This window comes from Phaenicophaeus curvirostris, chromosome 23, assembly GCF_032191515.1.
Source record: "Phaenicophaeus curvirostris isolate KB17595 chromosome 23, BPBGC_Pcur_1.0, whole genome shotgun sequence".
Lineage (NCBI taxonomy): Eukaryota > Metazoa > Chordata > Aves > Cuculiformes > Cuculidae > Phaenicophaeus > Phaenicophaeus curvirostris.
In genome coordinates, this window is record NC_091414.1 from 5,072,010 (window position 1) to 5,088,484 (window position 16,475).

At 46.6% G+C, this 16,475-nt stretch overlaps 1 protein-coding gene across 26 annotated transcripts in view; it reads left to right on the plus strand.

The window, feature by feature from the left end:
• The window catches only part of EPB41 (erythrocyte membrane protein band 4.1), a 109,376-nt gene that overhangs the window by 73,840 nt on the left and 19,061 nt on the right, over window positions 1-16,475 (plus strand). For 3 of the 26 annotated variants that reach the window (XM_069875438.1, XM_069875425.1, XM_069875437.1), the window contains 7 exons: window positions 430-585; window positions 2,052-2,153; window positions 3,679-3,884; window positions 5,794-5,850; window positions 5,977-6,021; window positions 6,826-6,888; window positions 9,991-10,170. In XM_069875438.1, the coding sequence (XP_069731539.1) occupies window positions 430-585; window positions 2,052-2,153; window positions 3,679-3,884; window positions 5,794-5,850; window positions 5,977-6,021; window positions 6,826-6,888; window positions 9,991-10,170 (809 nt within the window). Of the gene's footprint in view, window positions 1-429; window positions 586-2,051; window positions 2,154-3,678; window positions 3,885-5,793; window positions 5,851-5,976; window positions 6,022-6,825; window positions 6,889-9,990; window positions 10,171-12,025; window positions 12,077-12,450; window positions 13,926-16,475 lie in introns of those variants that run through there. The other 23 variants (XM_069875434.1, XM_069875435.1, XM_069875436.1 and 20 more) reach the window with 20 other exon arrangements.

The window sequence follows — 16,475 nt, forward strand, 5'->3', positions numbered from 1 at the left end:
AAGTAGATTTAATTAAAGCTTCTAGCTTTCATATAAAGGTTTTTATCTAGAGGAGTCTGGATGTGTTTCTCCTGGGTTTTACCAGTCAGCACCTGCATCTCCGCAGACTTTGCAGGCAGAGCTCACCCTCGTACCACCCTTGAGTGCCATTTGTGTCCCCATGTGTCCCTGTCTGGGCAAGAAGCCTGCAAAGCTTAATTGTGTTGGTTTTTTCCCTCTCGTTCCATACGCTGTTGAGCCCGGCAGCACTAGAAAGACTGATATGCAGTTGTGTGGTGGGAAGTTAATACTCAGCTGCTGTAAAAAACCCCTTGCTGCTCTCAGCTGCTGCCTTGGAGAGGGATCTCTTGCTGCAGTGACCGTCGTGTGTCCGTTGTGTCCGTGTGGTTCCCCAGCTGCTCTTGATAATGCGTACGAACCTCTTTCTAGCCAAACACACTCTTGAAACTTTTGAAATGAAACCCATTGCAGAGGAGGAAGAGGAGGAGGAGAAGGTAGAGGTGGTTAAGGTTCCTGTTGCTGAACCAAAGTTGCCGGAGCTGTTGCAGACGTGGTCAGGTACAGCCGCAGCGGCGTCTGGCATCGGTGAGACTCCCACGGCTGCCCGTGCTGTGACCTGCTGGGTTGAAGTGATGCTGTGCTGTAGGACAGAGGTTGCACCCTTTGTGGTGGTGTTCATTGCCACTAAAATCACACCCGGCTTTGCAAGTAATACGCGAGTGCTGCTTTATTGGGGTGAGGTGTTGAGGTGCCATGGCCTGGCTGCTTGCCTGTGTGTTAAAGTGAGTGTGCAATGGCCTTTCAATGCTCCTCTGCCCCTGTCCCTTCTTGGAAGGTTCATTCCCTGGACCTATAGGAATATGTGGTGCCTGAGAATCAGGTTGAGTGCTCCGGGACTGCTGGAGGTCACCTACAGTCTGCTGTTGCTCTTTGCTGGGTAGCCAGCTTCTTCCCTAGTTGGTCTTTTTCAGAGCAGCCTCGCTGCTGCAGATACACCCTGATCGTAATTAAAAGCAGATTTTTTAATTAAGAGTTGGCTAGTCATAGAATCATAGAATCGTTAAGGTTGGAAAAGACCTCTAAGATCACCAAGTCTAACCTTCAGCCCAGCACCACCGTACCTGCTAAACCACATCCCAAAGTGCCACATCTACATGATTTTTGAACCCCTCCAGGGATGGAGACTCCACCCCTGCCCTGGGCAGCCTCTGCCTGTGCTTCACCACTCTTTCCATAAAGAAATTTTTCTTAATATCCAATTTAAACTTTTCCTGATGCATCTTGAGACTGTTATCTCTCCTCCTGTCACTTGTTACTTGGTGGAAGCCCAGCACCCACCTCACCACAACCTCCTTTTGGGAGCTGCAGAGAGTGATGAGTTCTCCCCTCAGCCTCCTCTTCTCCAGACTAAACAGCCCCAGGTCCCTCAGCTTCTCCAGACCCTTCACCAGTTTTGTTGCCATCTCAGTCATTGTAGGAAGAGGAGATTGAAGCCCTGGAGGGAGGTAACTGGGAGCTTCACCTGTTTCTTTAAAAGCCCTAAGCCAGCCCCTGTGCTTAGACGGGAGGATGTTCCTTGGTTTGGGCTGCAGCAGAGCAGGCAGTGGCCTGTGTCAGAGCCCAGCGCATCCCAGCTGCAGCTGCCCCCCCCTGCTCATTCATCTCCTGCACTTTTTCCTCCTCTTGACACTTCTGTTCCCAGCAGGAACTGTTTTCTTGGCTGGGGTAGTGACGGTTGGTATTTCAAAGCTCATATTTTTAAGCAGCGCATCTCACTGTGTTTAAATTGTCACATGTCAAAATAGCTATATGTAGTAAACCAAGAAAATATAACTTAATGCCATTCTGGACAGCACAGAACTCGTTGCTGAATATCCAAGGGAAAACCCAGGATCCTTTATTATTTTCCCCACGTGTCTCAGTGCTCTGAGTTGCTGCAAGAGGAGCAGGAGTCCCTACAGAGTGGTGACCCTGTGGATTTACTGACGGCAGGATTTCCTTTGCTGGTTGATATTCGAGGTGGCATTTTAACACCTGCATAACTTTTTTAGCCAAACGTGCTCTTGGCAATGGGGAAATAAGCCCAGTGGAAGAGGAGGAGGAAGAAAAAATGGTGGTGAGGAGAGAACTAGAGCCGATCCCGCTGGAACCAGGTACCACCACGAGGGCTTTGCACACCCAGCATCCTTCTCATCCCGAATGCCCCTGCCATCTCATGTCCCTCCGTACAACCTCCCCGGTGGCCGTCACCGCTTTCCGTGGCATAAATAACCCCGGGACACGGCACTGGTTGTCCTTCCGAAAGGATAACCCAATGCATGGCTCACAGAAATGAACTGCCACGCCAAAGAAGGGGGGAGATAACGGAGATGGAGGTGGTGGTTTGGGGTCTTAACGTGGATTTTCAGCGAGGCGTGGTGTCCAGGACTTTGGCTGAAGAGTGTAATTTCACATTCTAAAAAAATCCGATGCCTTTTGGCCCCTCCACCTTGTGTGGGTTTGGCCACATGGATGCTTTGTTGCCTACATGGTTTATACACACAGAGGAGATGCAGTTATCTTCAGTGAAACAGGAATTCTTGCTGAGGAGTTACTTAAAAAGTATGAATTCTTTTTTAAAGCCAAATTTTCTAGTGTCCTTGACTGGCTGGCTGGGCACTGGTAACCCTGTGTTAGCTGGGGTGAGTTACTCGGCGTGATTCTTGCTGCATAAACTGTGACCAGGAATATGAGACCACGTCAAAGGAATTATTTCAGGTGTCTGTGTATCTTTGTAGTGAAACGGCCATAAACAACAACATCAGGAGAACTAAATAGCTCGTTGCATCTATAGGAACACACAGTGAATTATTCAGGGCTCGCTTGGTCACACAGAATTGGCTCGAGTATTTCAGAGGTGTCAGACTTTTCAGGGACTGGGAAATCGGGATTGAAGGCAAGAGCAGGCAGTTGATTTTGTGTGTGCCTAGTGCTTGTATTTAAGACCATCAGCCTTCTCTGGAAGGTGGTTTTCCAGCAGCATGCTCTTCATTTCTGCACTGTCACTGATCTGGAGATGCTGGGGATCTGCTGGCAGCGGTTCCTGGGGCTGCAGCAGGGGGTGCCCAGCGGCCACGCAGCCCCAGCTTGCTTTGAAACCCACCGGGAAGCTGCTGGGAAGTTTTATAGAGCGATGCTTGTTGATTATTTTTTTGTCTGATTTGCTGAAAAGACTGGGGACATGGGGAAAAGCTTGTGTTGCCCTTCACAAACCATGCCATTCTGGCTGAGGAGATGCCAGTGGGTCGAGAACTCCCCTCAGCTCTCAGTGTTCCTATTTTAGTGGCTGTGCTGGGATGGAATTCTGAGTCTGTTGTGTGTGAAGGACCCAGAAATCGATGGCACAGTGTCAAAAATAGATTTGCCTTTCTGGTGTGGCTTCTCTGCAGAGTGCAAGCTTGCTTTTTGTAACCATCTGTTGTGGGGTTTTATTTTGTTTTATTTAAACCATAAGGAAAACAATCTCAACCTCTCCGTACTAAGCGCACAAGCTGCTTTGCTCAACATTTTTGTTTCTTTGCCCTTTTTTTTTTCCTTCTCCCTCCTTTTCTTTTTAAATGACAGCACTGTAATTTGCAAAGACTTCGGAAACGTTATCTGCTCTGAACCTCGTCCCTGTCTGTCTTTCCCCATCCCCAGCAGTGGCCGCGATAACCCCTGAGAGGAGCCCCCGGCCCACCTCTGCCCCGGCCATCGCCCAGAGCCACGCTGCAGAACCCGTCCCAGCAAAGCCTGGCGTGAAGGATGTTTCTACTAAAGTAGAAAAAGAAGCAGGGAAGCCTGATGTGAGACGTGAGGAAATCCCACCAGTGAAAGCCAAGCCGGAGCCAGCCGATGCGTCAAAGGTATTGCAGACCAGAGCCTCTTGGGAAGAGGCTGCGCTCGTGCCGGGCTAGAGCATCAGCTCTGTGCACCTTCCCCTCCAGGTTTATTCCTCTGAATCTCTGGAAATCCCAGCCCTCACCCTTTGGGACAAGGAGGGAGGAGGCCAAGGGCACCTGAGGTTCGGTGGTTGCAGCCAGACTAAATGCAGCTCTGAAATGTGTGGTTAAAAACGCTGGCAGGAGTTGCACAGCAGCTCATGGGGGTTGAATTTAGAGCTCACCCGTTGCTGAGCTGTCTCTGCTGATTCCTGGTACAACAGCAGGAACAGTTCCAGTGAAACCGGTGATACAGATCTGGTCTGCAGCCCAGCATCTGACTACAAATGTTTTGACGTTGCTAGGCTTTCACTGGGGAGACTGTTAATGTGTTCTGCAAACTGGGCTAAAACTTGAGTTGTGGATTACTCTGGTGGGACACTGGGGGCTTTTTGTTTAAATGATTTCTTTTTAAACATTATTTGATCTTCCTACAAATGTCTGAGAGCTCTGCTGGTGTTGGAAGATGTGCATTGTTCTCCTGAGTGAAAATAATGTACAAAACCATTGTTCACGTTATAGTGTCCTTAATATCCTGCAAATCTCATTGACTGGAACCTCCCAGGGCTGCAGCCTTGAGATACAATTTTCACATTACTTTGAATGCCATTCTCAGCATTACTGGAGCCACATTTTTGCTCTAACGTATCACATAGTGGGTTTTGTATGGCAGACTTCAGGGGATTATCATTATTAATTGAGGTTGGGAGATGGAAAGTGAAGAAAAGACAGCTGCTGTGACCTGTAATTATTAAATGAAAATGCTACAGGGATCTTCAGGATGGCACGTTGGAGCGTGCATCGTGGCACTTCATTCCTGCAAGGCCGTTCCTGCATGGCTGCTCACCCTCCCCAGCCTTAAACTGAGAATAAGTAAATCTTACTCATCCCATTCCTAGAGTTTTTTCCTAAATGCTTGAACACTGGATTTTTTTTTATTTTCTCTAAATGTAGATGTGTGAGGCAGTAGTGGATTTGAATGTGCCAAATTTACCCTGTTCCTCAAATACAGCAGCATCACTTAACACTCACCGATGCAGAGTTTTTGGCAATCCAGTTTCCCTAAAATACTTGCCTTAAAGTGTTAAGACTGTCTCAGCTCTCTACTTAGAAACAATAAAGAACTTAATTTAGGCTGGATTTTCATAGAATCATGGAGTAGTTTGGGTTGGAAGAGACCTTAAAGCCCATCCAGTTCCACCCTGTGCCATGAGCAGGGACACCTCCCACTGGATCAGGGGCTCCAAGCCCCATCCAACCTGCCCTTGAACCCCTCCAGGGATGGGGCAGCCACCACTGCTCTGGGCAACCTGTGCTGGTGGCTCCCCACCCTCACAGCAAAACATTTCTTCCAAAGATCTCATCTAAAACTCCCATTTCAGCTTAAAACCATTCCCCCTCATCAGTTTTGTAGCTAGTTCTCTTCTTACTGACTCTGTGAACGTAATCCCTGTGCATAACAAGTAACGTCCTGTTGTTGAGGTCGGTGTTAATCTGAGTATGTTGCTTTTGGGTAAGATTTCACTTGAGAGATCCAGCTGCAAATGGAATTTGAAAGCATTGCCTGACAAAGCTGATGCTGGTGGGAAGCCCGGCACTGGAGAGCACTGGTTTCAAATGGAAATAATTCTCAAGCTGAATTATTGTAAGCGTGCTGTTAACTAACAGAGCTGCGGTGTCTTTAACTCTTCCCCGAGGGCTGCATGTTGGTTTGTGCATGCTCACCTGGCATTTCAAAACCAACTTCATGCAGCTGCGTTTTGAAACTAAACGGTCTCTTGAAACAAATCTACTAACAAGAAAATGTTTTTACCAATTTATTTCTTAAATGTAGGTGAGGAAAACCCACATTGAGGTCACCGTGCCCACCACGAATGGTGACCAGCCCCAGGTTTGTGCTGATCAGTTAGGTTGCTCACATTTTTTGAAGGTTAAACACTGAGGTTCAATGCAGTCAAATGAACCAACAACTCTTCTTCTTTTTTTTTTTTTTTCTGTTTTTATCACTGCCTGACAGCAGCAGCCTGCAGAAAAAGAGGAAGAGCTGATAAGAATGAGGAAGGTTAGCCATTTTACACTTTCACCAACCAAATTTGCCATATCATTCATGCATCTGTAACCTGTTTAAAAAGACAGTGCTCCAATTTCTTCATGTGTTTTGGGTTGGGTTTTTGTTTTTAAACTGCAACTGTCAAATATTTGATTTTAAATTGAATAGCTTTTTGTCCCCTAAGCACTCTGGTTGCTGACATTATGCATGTTGAGCGTTCCAGGGCAACACACTTGGTTTGATTTGTAAAATCGATGTGCTTCGTAATAAATCCAGTTAGAAACCAAAGAAAACCATGAAGTGTGCATTCCTGGAAATGCAAAAAAAAAGTATAATGCTTTTTTTGTATGATTTAAGTAATAGGGGACATATCCAGGATGGGAAAGGTGGTTAAGATGTGGTCACTCTGCACACTGAGACCTTGTATAGGTGGCACCAGGCACTACAGCCTCGTGGGTGTCGCTCTCAGCAATGTGAGGTTGTGACTCCGTGCAAGGTTTCCACAGAAAACCAGTCAAGTGTCTCTGTGTGGCAGCGATATAAACCGAGGCAAAAGCCGATGAAGCCCTGGGACCTGTCTCTTTAAAGGACTCATTGCATTGCCCCATTCTCCATGAGCAAGACCCCCATCTCCTGGTGGTGCCCCACACTCTGGCTGGGTCCCCGCCCCACGCTGGCACAAGCGCTGCGCTCCCCACCTTGAGTTAACTTTTTTAATTTGCCAATTTGTCAGTTCCCGCAAGAACAACGTTTTAATTTTTTGTGCTTTTTCTTTTTTTTTCCTTTTTGTTTCCCCCTTTTCTTTCATTTTCACAGAAAAGATCAAAGAGGCTAGATGGTGAAAACATTTATATCAGGCATAGCAATTTAATGTTGGAGGTTTGTATGAACTTGAAGCTCTTTTCAGTTGCGTTTGCTTAGACCTTCTGCATCTGCGCTGAACTTTTTTCTTCCTCTTTTGCTGCTGCCTTTGGTTTTGCATGCTGTTGCATGAAAGACTTGATTATTTTGGTTTTAAATATGCTTTTGCATGGTGACAGTAAACATGACTATGTGCATTCTTCCTTCTACCTCTTCTAACTTTCATTCTCTCATACTTACCCAAAATATATGATTGGCAGAGCTGCGTGTCTGCTCTCAGAACTGCTGGGTGCTCATAGAATCATGGAATGGTTTAGGTTGGAAGGAACCATCCAGTTCCAGCCTCCTGCCATGGTCAGGGACACCTCCCACTGGATCCAGTTGCTCAAAGCCCCATCCAACCTGGCTTTGTGGTAGGACTTCATTTACGAGTTTATACATGCTTGCAATAAATTATTTTCCTGGGGCAAAAGGTGGTCTGTGAAAATGCAAGATTCAGGATAAGCTGCATGGGAAATTGTCACCTCTATGGCACTCAGACCACCACGATGTCCATGCTGCTTCAGGTAGAAGCAAGTCCTACTTTTGGATGTTCCTACCAGCGTTGCAGCAATGCTTGCAATGTTGCAGTCCTCCTCCCAACACTCACTGGCCTTGCAGGATCTTGAACGCTCCCGCAGACCCCATCGCGTGTTGATGCCAGGTCCCCGTGGAGGGGATGGAAGGGCTTGATGCTTGTGGAGACGAGCCATTTCATCCCTCTGCAAACAGCTCTTACCTTTGGCTCTAGCTCTTTACTCTTGGTTTCACCCAAGCACCATCTCAGAACAGACCGTGCCAATTATATATTTTATTTGTTTTAATACATTGTGTTACAGAAGATGTTTTGTGGCTTCTGATACTCTGTGTTATGTGTTCCTACTCAAAACTGCAGCACCAGCAGCTGGTAGGGTATCCCTGTTGGTATCTCTTGCAAGTGGAGTGTACTAACTACCTTCTCCTCATTTCAATTTTAAAAGTTTTGCAGCTTCTGGGTGTTTTTTTAAATCTTCTTTTTTTCTGTTTTTGACTGTTGACTGCTACAACTTAAGCTTTCGGCCACACGTGAAGGTGCTGTGACACGACAGGCACGGTTCGGCTGCCACCGGAGCGCTGTGAAGACTGTCCCAGTCACTTTCTTTCACCCGAGTGGAACAGCTCCATCTCCCCAACCCCAATCAGAGCTTTTCTATTGCTTCAAACCCCCTTTTTCCTGCAGTGCGATACTTGGCTCTGGCGCCCAGTCCCTTCTCCAAGCCCATTCCCTTCCTGCTCCCCTTCCCACTGGTTCTGTTGCAGGTGCTCCAGCCCTCCCTTAGAAAAGAGCTGACCCAGCAGCTCACCCCCTTTATTCCTTTTTTTTTTTTTAATCCATGCATTTGGCAGATCAGCCAGTTTTCCAGCAGACCTCACGCTCCTGAAGCTGCTGCTTGATTTTATTGAAAGCCATTTAACGCTCCGTGCGCAACACCCCAATGCTCTGTGTTTGTACAAAAAGGGCAACGCAGGAGGAAAAGCCTTAACACTTAGCAAGCTTGTTCCTCAAGATGCTTTCAAGACCCATTGTGGCTCCACGTAGCTCCTCGTGGCTTTAGCTTCTCCGCAAGCCCTCCAGGACCAGCTCTTGCACAGTGGTGAATAGCCAAGGTGGTCTTTCTCTCTTCTCTGAACCAGGAGCAGCTATAGGGCTCCTGGATGCAGGCAGGGCTTTGCCCTGGAGTCCTCAGCAGCTTTATTTGTGCTTTTTTCCTCCGAACTAGCAGGCACTTGCTTGTGCTTTCATCCAGGATGTGTGCCAAAACTGTTTTTTTTTCCCCCTGCACTGTGCCAAAATGAGGAAATGGTGTTAGTGAATCTTTGGGGCTCTAGCCCTGCAGAGAGGGGTAATAGCACGTTGAGGCTAGAGCCCCATGTGTCCCGAGCAAGCTGCAGGAACACAGATACTGAGGGAGATCCCTTCTTTAGGGATGCATTTGCTTTCCCATCTTCTAAAACTGATGGGCTGAGCTCCAACTAAAAGCACAAAGCCAGTGACGTTTCCCAGAGATGCTTCTACTGACCTTGATTTTCCCCTTTCCAGCAGGTGAGGCTCGCTGCTTTTTGGCACTGTCCAGAAAGTTGTTGTTTGGCTTATGTCTACTTTATGCAAAAGCTTTGTTTTCAACAAACTCTGATTTGCTTGCAAGGAAAAGCTGGTTTTAAACAAGTAGAGGAGAGCTGGCTTGCCTTGAAGTCTTTGCATTTATGCTGTAAGCTGGCGTCACAGACTAGAAATTGGGCTCTGTCCAGGTGAGAAAATTTAGCCGGAGTTTCTTGATTGATCCGGCATAAAGTGAATTCTCCAGTCGATTTTAGAAGGCTGTCATCTCATCTTCATTTCAGAAGTCTAAAACCTCCTGTGGTAGCTCCTGGAGGGATGAGATGAGGGGAGGGGAAAGATAATGGGGTATTCTGGGACCAAAGGTAGTTCCTGGTAGGATGAAAGGGAACAGGCATGAGAAGAATAAATTAAATTGGGGAAACATTTTCTTAAACATTAATCGCATTTATACCCATGAATATTCAGGCTAACAGAGAGAAAAGAAAGCAACCCCACCCAATTTAAAGGCTTTGAATTAAATAACCCTAACAAATATAGTATCATAGAATCCTAGAATGGTTTAGGTTGGAAGGGACCTCAAAGCCCATCCAGTTCCATCCCCTGCCGTGGGCAGGGACACCTCCCACTGGATCAGGGGCTCCAAGCCCCATCCGACCTGGCCTTGCAATTTAAAAAAAACCAAACAGATGGGAAAACCCCAGGAGATTAGACCTCACCTGTCATCGCTTTTGGTGTAGCTTGAGCTGACCGATGGTACATCCTGCTCCTGGAGGAGACCCCACTCCATACCGATGGCAGTTTATCCCAATTAATACATAAGCAAAGAGGAGAGAGGACGTTCCCTTTGTGTGTTTGCAGTGTGAGCACATTGATGGAAGTCGCCAACGACTCTGCTGAGCGCAGCTTTGCTATGCGGCAGCGTAGGCAACCGCAGGTGTCGTCTCCATGTCTCTTCATTTACCATGTCCTTTTGCTGACAGGATCTAGATAAGACCCAAGAAGAAATAAAGAAGCATCATGCCAACATCAGTGAGTTGAAGAAGAACTTTATGGAGTCCGTCCCGGAGCCTCGGCCGAGTGAATGGGACAAACGTTTGTCCACTCACTCCCCTTTCCGAACCCTTAATGTCAACGGGCAGATTCCTACAGGAGTGGATGGAGTGAGTACCTTGCGGCGCGTGGGTGTTGTGCCAGGAGACAGCTTTGCAATGTAGGACTTGACCTCAGCTCCCCTTAGTTTGGGTTGTATTGAGTTTTAGTAGTTAATATTGAATTTTTACACATGTAATGGTCTCTGGGAGAATCAATGCTTTGGTCATAGTATCATAAAAATGTGATGTTTGTTTTTAGTAGGAAGGTTGTAGGAATTCTTCACCTGGTTTTGATGCTGTTTTTTCCCAGTGTTGCTGTCACCCATGATACTAGACTTCATTTCACATGGTTGGTCTGGGGACTGGCTCATTCCTGGTGCCAGGGAACGCATCTCCCCAAAATGTGGGGAAAAAAACCAAACCCAAATATCAAAATTAAAGGGAATTATTGCTTCAGAGAAAATATTGCCAGTAACCCAGTGGAGAAACACTAGGGTGGTATCCGCTTTCAGAAGTCATTTTATTCTCCAGTTCATTTGGTGTGTCATTGGGTTTAGTCTTGCATTAGGATCTGCAGGTGCTGATCTGCCTCAAGAAGACTCCTCAGGTGGCTACAACAGGGCTGTTCATACGTGCTGGGAATCTTCCTCCTTACAGGAACAGTGCCTGTATGTTGATAGCCACATACAGTCACAGTTTCTCTGCTAATTTCCTTAAAAAGGTAATTTTTCAAAGAAACCAAGTTGGAGCAGAGATCTGTCTACCAACTGGTTTCCCCTTGGATGATAGAGAGCTTCTCTGTTTGATATTGGTGTTACCTAGCTCAGATTTGAAGCTCGTGAGTAAAACTGTAGCCAGAGGCTGTGGTGATCAGTCCCTTAAACAATAAATGAGATTTTTCATTACAAATGAAAAATTGCTTCTTGGCCGCAGTGGCGGCAGTTGCAGACTCTCCTGGTCTTCTCTCCTTCCTGCCCCCAGCGCTGCAGATAAGTTTGCATTTCAGCTTCAAACCATTTTGAAGGAGATACCCTCTAAACAGAAACCATCCCACCGTGGAGGGGGAGTTATCAGAACAGGAATGAGGGATTTTAACTGCCAAGTTTACTGCAGGCTCCTCAAAGCATAGATAAAAGCTATGACAGTTATATAGCTTTTTTCTCCCCCTAGAAAAGGAAAAGCCCCCAGATTAACTCACGAGTGGTGATAATTATCCTTTGAGTTACCTTGTTCAACACATGGATGGGTTTTTCTCTTTGTTTGCTGAGTCTCGGTGTAAATTCTGCATGAACTCGGGCAGCGGGGCTCAGGTTCTGCCCACAGGGTCACGGGATTTGTGGGTGTGAGGGTGGGATAGAGCCGGGGCTCTCAAGCTCCGCAGTTGCAGTTCAAGAATTACCTTCTTGGTTATGATGAATTTCTTGCATGGTGACCGCATTGTGAGATCTTGGGGGGCTGCAGTGGTACCCAGCGACCGAGGGTTGGTGTCAGCTCTGGGTTTGCATTTCTGGAAATTCGCTGTTAGCCTGGTCCTCTCTGGAGTGGTCTTGCTCTGAGGTGAAGGGGAACACGTTCTGCTGTGAACTTCCAGAAATGCATTTTTGAAAGGCTTTGAGCAACCTGATCCAGTGGGAGGCGTCCCTGCCCATGACAGGGGGGTTGGAGCTGGATGATCCTTAAGGTCCTTTCCAACCCAAACCATCCTGTGATTCAGGTTGCATGAGGCACCTTCCAGTGTTTCCCTCCACTGGCACATGTTGAAGGCTGGTAAATCACGATGCAAAGCAATCCTCTTTCTCCTGTTAATGGTGGTATCTTCACCCTGCTGTGGTGGCCAAAGTGTGTTCAGCCAGGGGCTGCTTTTCTGCTGTTCCCATGTGTTTTATTGCAAGACAACTGAACCTTAACACCTTTGTGTGTCCAGGTCAAGAAAGTCACTGTCCTATCTTCTGAGAGACAGGTTGGTGGGCTCGAGGTAAAGCTGCTGCTCTGATATGTGCTTCTGAACCAGACTTTTGCTATTGCAATGGCACCAAGCAAAAACTCAACAGCAGCTGCTGGATAATGTTTTTTCTTTTGGCTATATGATGTAGTTTCATAACTCACACTGAGAGGACTTTTGCACTGCTGCAGCTTTTGCAGCTTTCGATTTTGCTTATTTTGGTGCATGGCTGGTTCGAAAAAGCTGCATGAAAGATATAACCGTGTATTCGGCGAGGAAAGCAATTATGAAAGTTTAACTGTACCCTGTTCTTTTTATGTTGTCTTTCTTCCTGTTTTTTTTTTGTTTGTTTGTTTGTTTTAATGATCATATTACTCTTGCATTTTGTATTTTCTTTTGCTGCCCAGTCTCCCGGCTACTTTCTCCCCAACGCTCATCACTTGGGGGTGTGCAAAGAACCAGTCCCAAAGTTACGTACTGATCAAAAGAGGCTGGCACAGCTGAGAGAGCTCAGAGCTAAGTTTTTCCTCTCCTAGATACACTTGGGTTTGACCAGGTCTGGCAGACTAAAGGGATGGAGAGTTACTGGGCAGCAGCTCTTCCCACAATCATTTCTTTCTCCACCTAGAGCCCTCGCATGATCCTACATGATGATGTCATTCTGGTTTGTCACAGCCTTTAGATTCCAGAAACAAAAGTGCAAAACCGTGGAGCGAAGTTTTAAGGGGTTTCCAAGGCTCCTACTGCCATCCTGCCTCTTCTACGCTCGGGTTTTCTGAGATGTAATGATTTTTCACATGTTCCAGTAGAATTTTCAAACCGGTTGAAATTTTGATACTGTCGTCAGAGTTTTGAAAAAGCATTTTGTATCTGCACTGCGGTCTGGATGCTCAACAGTATTTAACAAATGCTATTTTTTTAAGGGCATTGTAGGATAGGAAGCTGTCAGAGACCATGTTTTGTACTACACCGTTCTTATTTCTAATGCCTCAGACTCTACTCTCAACCATTCCAAGTCCAAACCACGTCAGTAGGTTTTGAGCACACGCTGTTCTGGGAGGGCAGTTGTAAAACACGCGTGATGGTGATCCAGAGGTTCATGATAAAACACATGTGATTCCAATCCAGGTGTTGATGAGCTCTGCAGAGAGAACTAGGTTTTGCAGCTCTAAGGCTGATGGGATCTGAGCCACCAGCCCCTCTGCTCTCTTTATTTTTACATTGAGGGGAAGACTGTCCTAACGCTTTGCACACCTCCAAGTATCCTTTTGGGCACTTTCCATCTGTCATTTTTGTTCATCTCTCTCTGTCTTTCTTGATCTTCTACCATGAAAGCAGACACGGGAACGTCCTCTGTTAGTACAGGATGAAGACAAACTAAAAATGCAGGAGATACCTACTGAGACAGCCTTTCCCCAGCAAGCAAGTGAAGAAACTCTTCCAAAGGTTTCTATTCCCATTCCTGAAGAGCAGAAATCACTCAGAAAGTGTCAGCTGTACTCTAGCATTTTTCCTTCTCCACGTGTTCCCTTTATGATGTCCTTTCTTCTGGTCGTAGCACTGACTGTTTGGTGGCTGCTCTTTCTCTGAGTGGCAACAGGGTCATGTTGAAACCTCAAGACCAAAGCTCCTGAATTTCTTGGCTGTAGCCTCTGCTGCATCTTCCTTGTCCTGGTCTTTGATCTCCGTAGTTTGCTGTCCTGGAGAGGGACACCCTGCGACCGTCGTGTTAATCCTGCTGTGTGTCATTTTGTGGCTTTGATCCAGGACCTGGCAGGAGTGGTCATGGATTGCCAGCTCCATTCTGAAGTTTACTAACGTGCAAAGGCAAATTCTCTGATTCATGCTCCTGATGGCTGTCGGAGGGCAGACGGGGAGAGTGAATACGTTGGAGGAGGCATTTGCTTCCCCAGGCCCTGTAGACGTCACGTGGGAATTGCTGGAGTCTTTGCTCTTCAGCTTGTTTTAAATGCATCACGTTCGCAAGCTGAAGAACATTTGGTACCGATCCCAAGAGGCTTTACAGCAATCTGTTAAATCTAATCCATAACCACTCCTTTTCTAGGAAACTGGTGTTTAAATATGAAGTGTTGATAATCAATGCTGCTGTTAGTGTTAACGTAGAGACAGGGACAGGCAACTCTTCATTTTCCTGGTGGGGAAAGCCTTTGGCAAAGCCCCCCAGCTTCCCTTTCCCACCCCTGTCCTCCCTTCTGAGAAGATACAGCGTGTTATAGGAGAAAACACGTTGCAAGGAATTACCTGCTGTAAACATAGATTTATAATTTTTCTGAATGTGGTGGTCTTGGTCAACTTCAGGTGTGGTTTTGTTTAATTTTGTGTTGAACTAACTTTCGCATGACTGCTTAGGTCGCAGGAAAGGCATAACCTGCTGTTAGGTACCACTCCTCTGTTTGCATGTTGACTCTACCACATCAGGACACACTTCTAATGTTAAAGCCATCGATTGTTTTTGACTTCTCTAACAAAACCGTTGCATGCCGCTTGTTGTTTATTGCCTACAAATGTAAATGTCTGGACCATGCTTATGTTTATCCAAGTTATCCTGGTGGATCTGCATAGGCTCCAAGATGAGTTGCCCAGCTGGGCTGAGCAGAACTGGCTTGCGAGCTGGAGGGCAGAGAGGACTTTGTGTCTAACGGGTTTCTTTTCTGTACATAGCAATTATGGGACTGAGCTGAGCCAACCGCTTCTCCTTTTGGCAGTAGTCTGCTTTCTGTTGCTTTCTCTGGAGGGTTGGTGGAGACACAGTTACTTCTGAGAACAGCCACCAGTGTTGGCAGCTGCTCCAGCAGCATGGAAGAGGAAGGAGCAGACCTTTCTTACAGGGATTAAAATGTGTGAATATATATATATATATATACATGTATTTATCACCCTTTATAGATCTGTATCTTTGTGAACAGTGTTATTTAGGAAGCTAGCAGATAAGCTTGAGGAAAAAGACAAATAACAGCATGTGCTGTCTGATCTGAGGGACCGTGGTGCGTCACGGACCACTTGAGCCGCCTCTCTCTTGCTCTCAGTGTACAGGTTGAGGCTTTCTAAATGGTGTCTCAGAAACTTAGGTTGCTAGTGAAACCCTTTGTTTTAATCTTGCAGGAATCTTTCCGATTACTCTTGCTCTGATTAGTTCACCGGTTTGTGCCTTTAGGACTTTGTTTTGTGAGAATGCTGGTTTTTCATTGGAAAGTTTTCTTCCCTCTTTAATACACTGCCTTTAATACACAGTCTTCCTCTGTCGGTGGTTGGAAGTGTAGGAATCACCAGGTTGGTGTCACTGTAGGGTGAAGGAGAGCTGAGCTTGGCACAAGCAGTGGAGGGATGGTTCTGCTCCATGGGTTGTGTTCCTGCAGCACTCAGAGGACACTTTTGGATGCACATGAACTCTGCCGAGGTGTAGAAGACCATGTTGAGCAGGTGGGCTGCAGAGGAGAGGTGGTAGAGGTGGGGAAGGCTGCTGGCGTGCCACGTGCTTTGCAGAAGATGCAAGATGGAAGAAGCTGGAGGGATGCTTCTGGCTAGGATTCCCTGCCTCAATGTCCTTCCTGAAATATGATGAAAATCAGGGACTGTTTGTTCTGCCAGCCTGGCGTGGAGAGGGAAGGGACAGGAGCTGTTCAATCTCCTGTCCCATTTTCTTGCTGTGTTTCCTGGAGGAGAGCAGCTTGAACACACGCCTGCTTCCTTGCAAAAGCCATCGCTCAGGTTCGCTGCTGGGACCCTGCATCGAGCGCCGTTGAGGTTACTGGGTGCTGACTTTGTGAACTGATGACAAGTACTCTGAAGCCATACCAGTGGCTTTTGCAAAGCCGTGGTTTCTCTAGCTCTGTCTACCATTTCCAAAGGACCTGAAGTCTAAAAATCTTTGCCTAGAGCAGTATTTGGACGTCTTGTCCCAGAGTGACGAGGCACGCGCTCTTGTCGGTCACTTCAACTCAATTCTTGAACTTCTTCATTAAGATTTTCTCTCTTTCTTTCTTTTTCAGTCTTGAGATAAAGCTGGTGATCAGCAAAAAGCTTTTAAACTTTACATTCTGAGAATGCTCAGGAACATTTTTGGGAATTATGTAACAATAATCATTGTAGAGGATAAAGAAACGGAGCAAATGCTTTATATTTCTGTGGTAGGTCAGAAGCCAGTTGTCTACATTCATCCACGTGGACATGATCTCTTCTGACAGAGAAAGCCCGTAGCTTATCAGGAACAGAAACCTCATTCCTTCAACCTCATCAGTGATGTCCCCGCTCTGCTCCAGCCCCTTACTGGTTGCTCCTCCACTTGTTTTCCATTTGCTTGCCAGGCAAAGGGAGTTGTGGATGCGCCCCGTGGCGACCATGTAGGATCTCGTTCCTGCACATTCTCTCTCTTTTTCCTTCTGTGTCCCGTACATGTCAGTGCTGTGCTGGT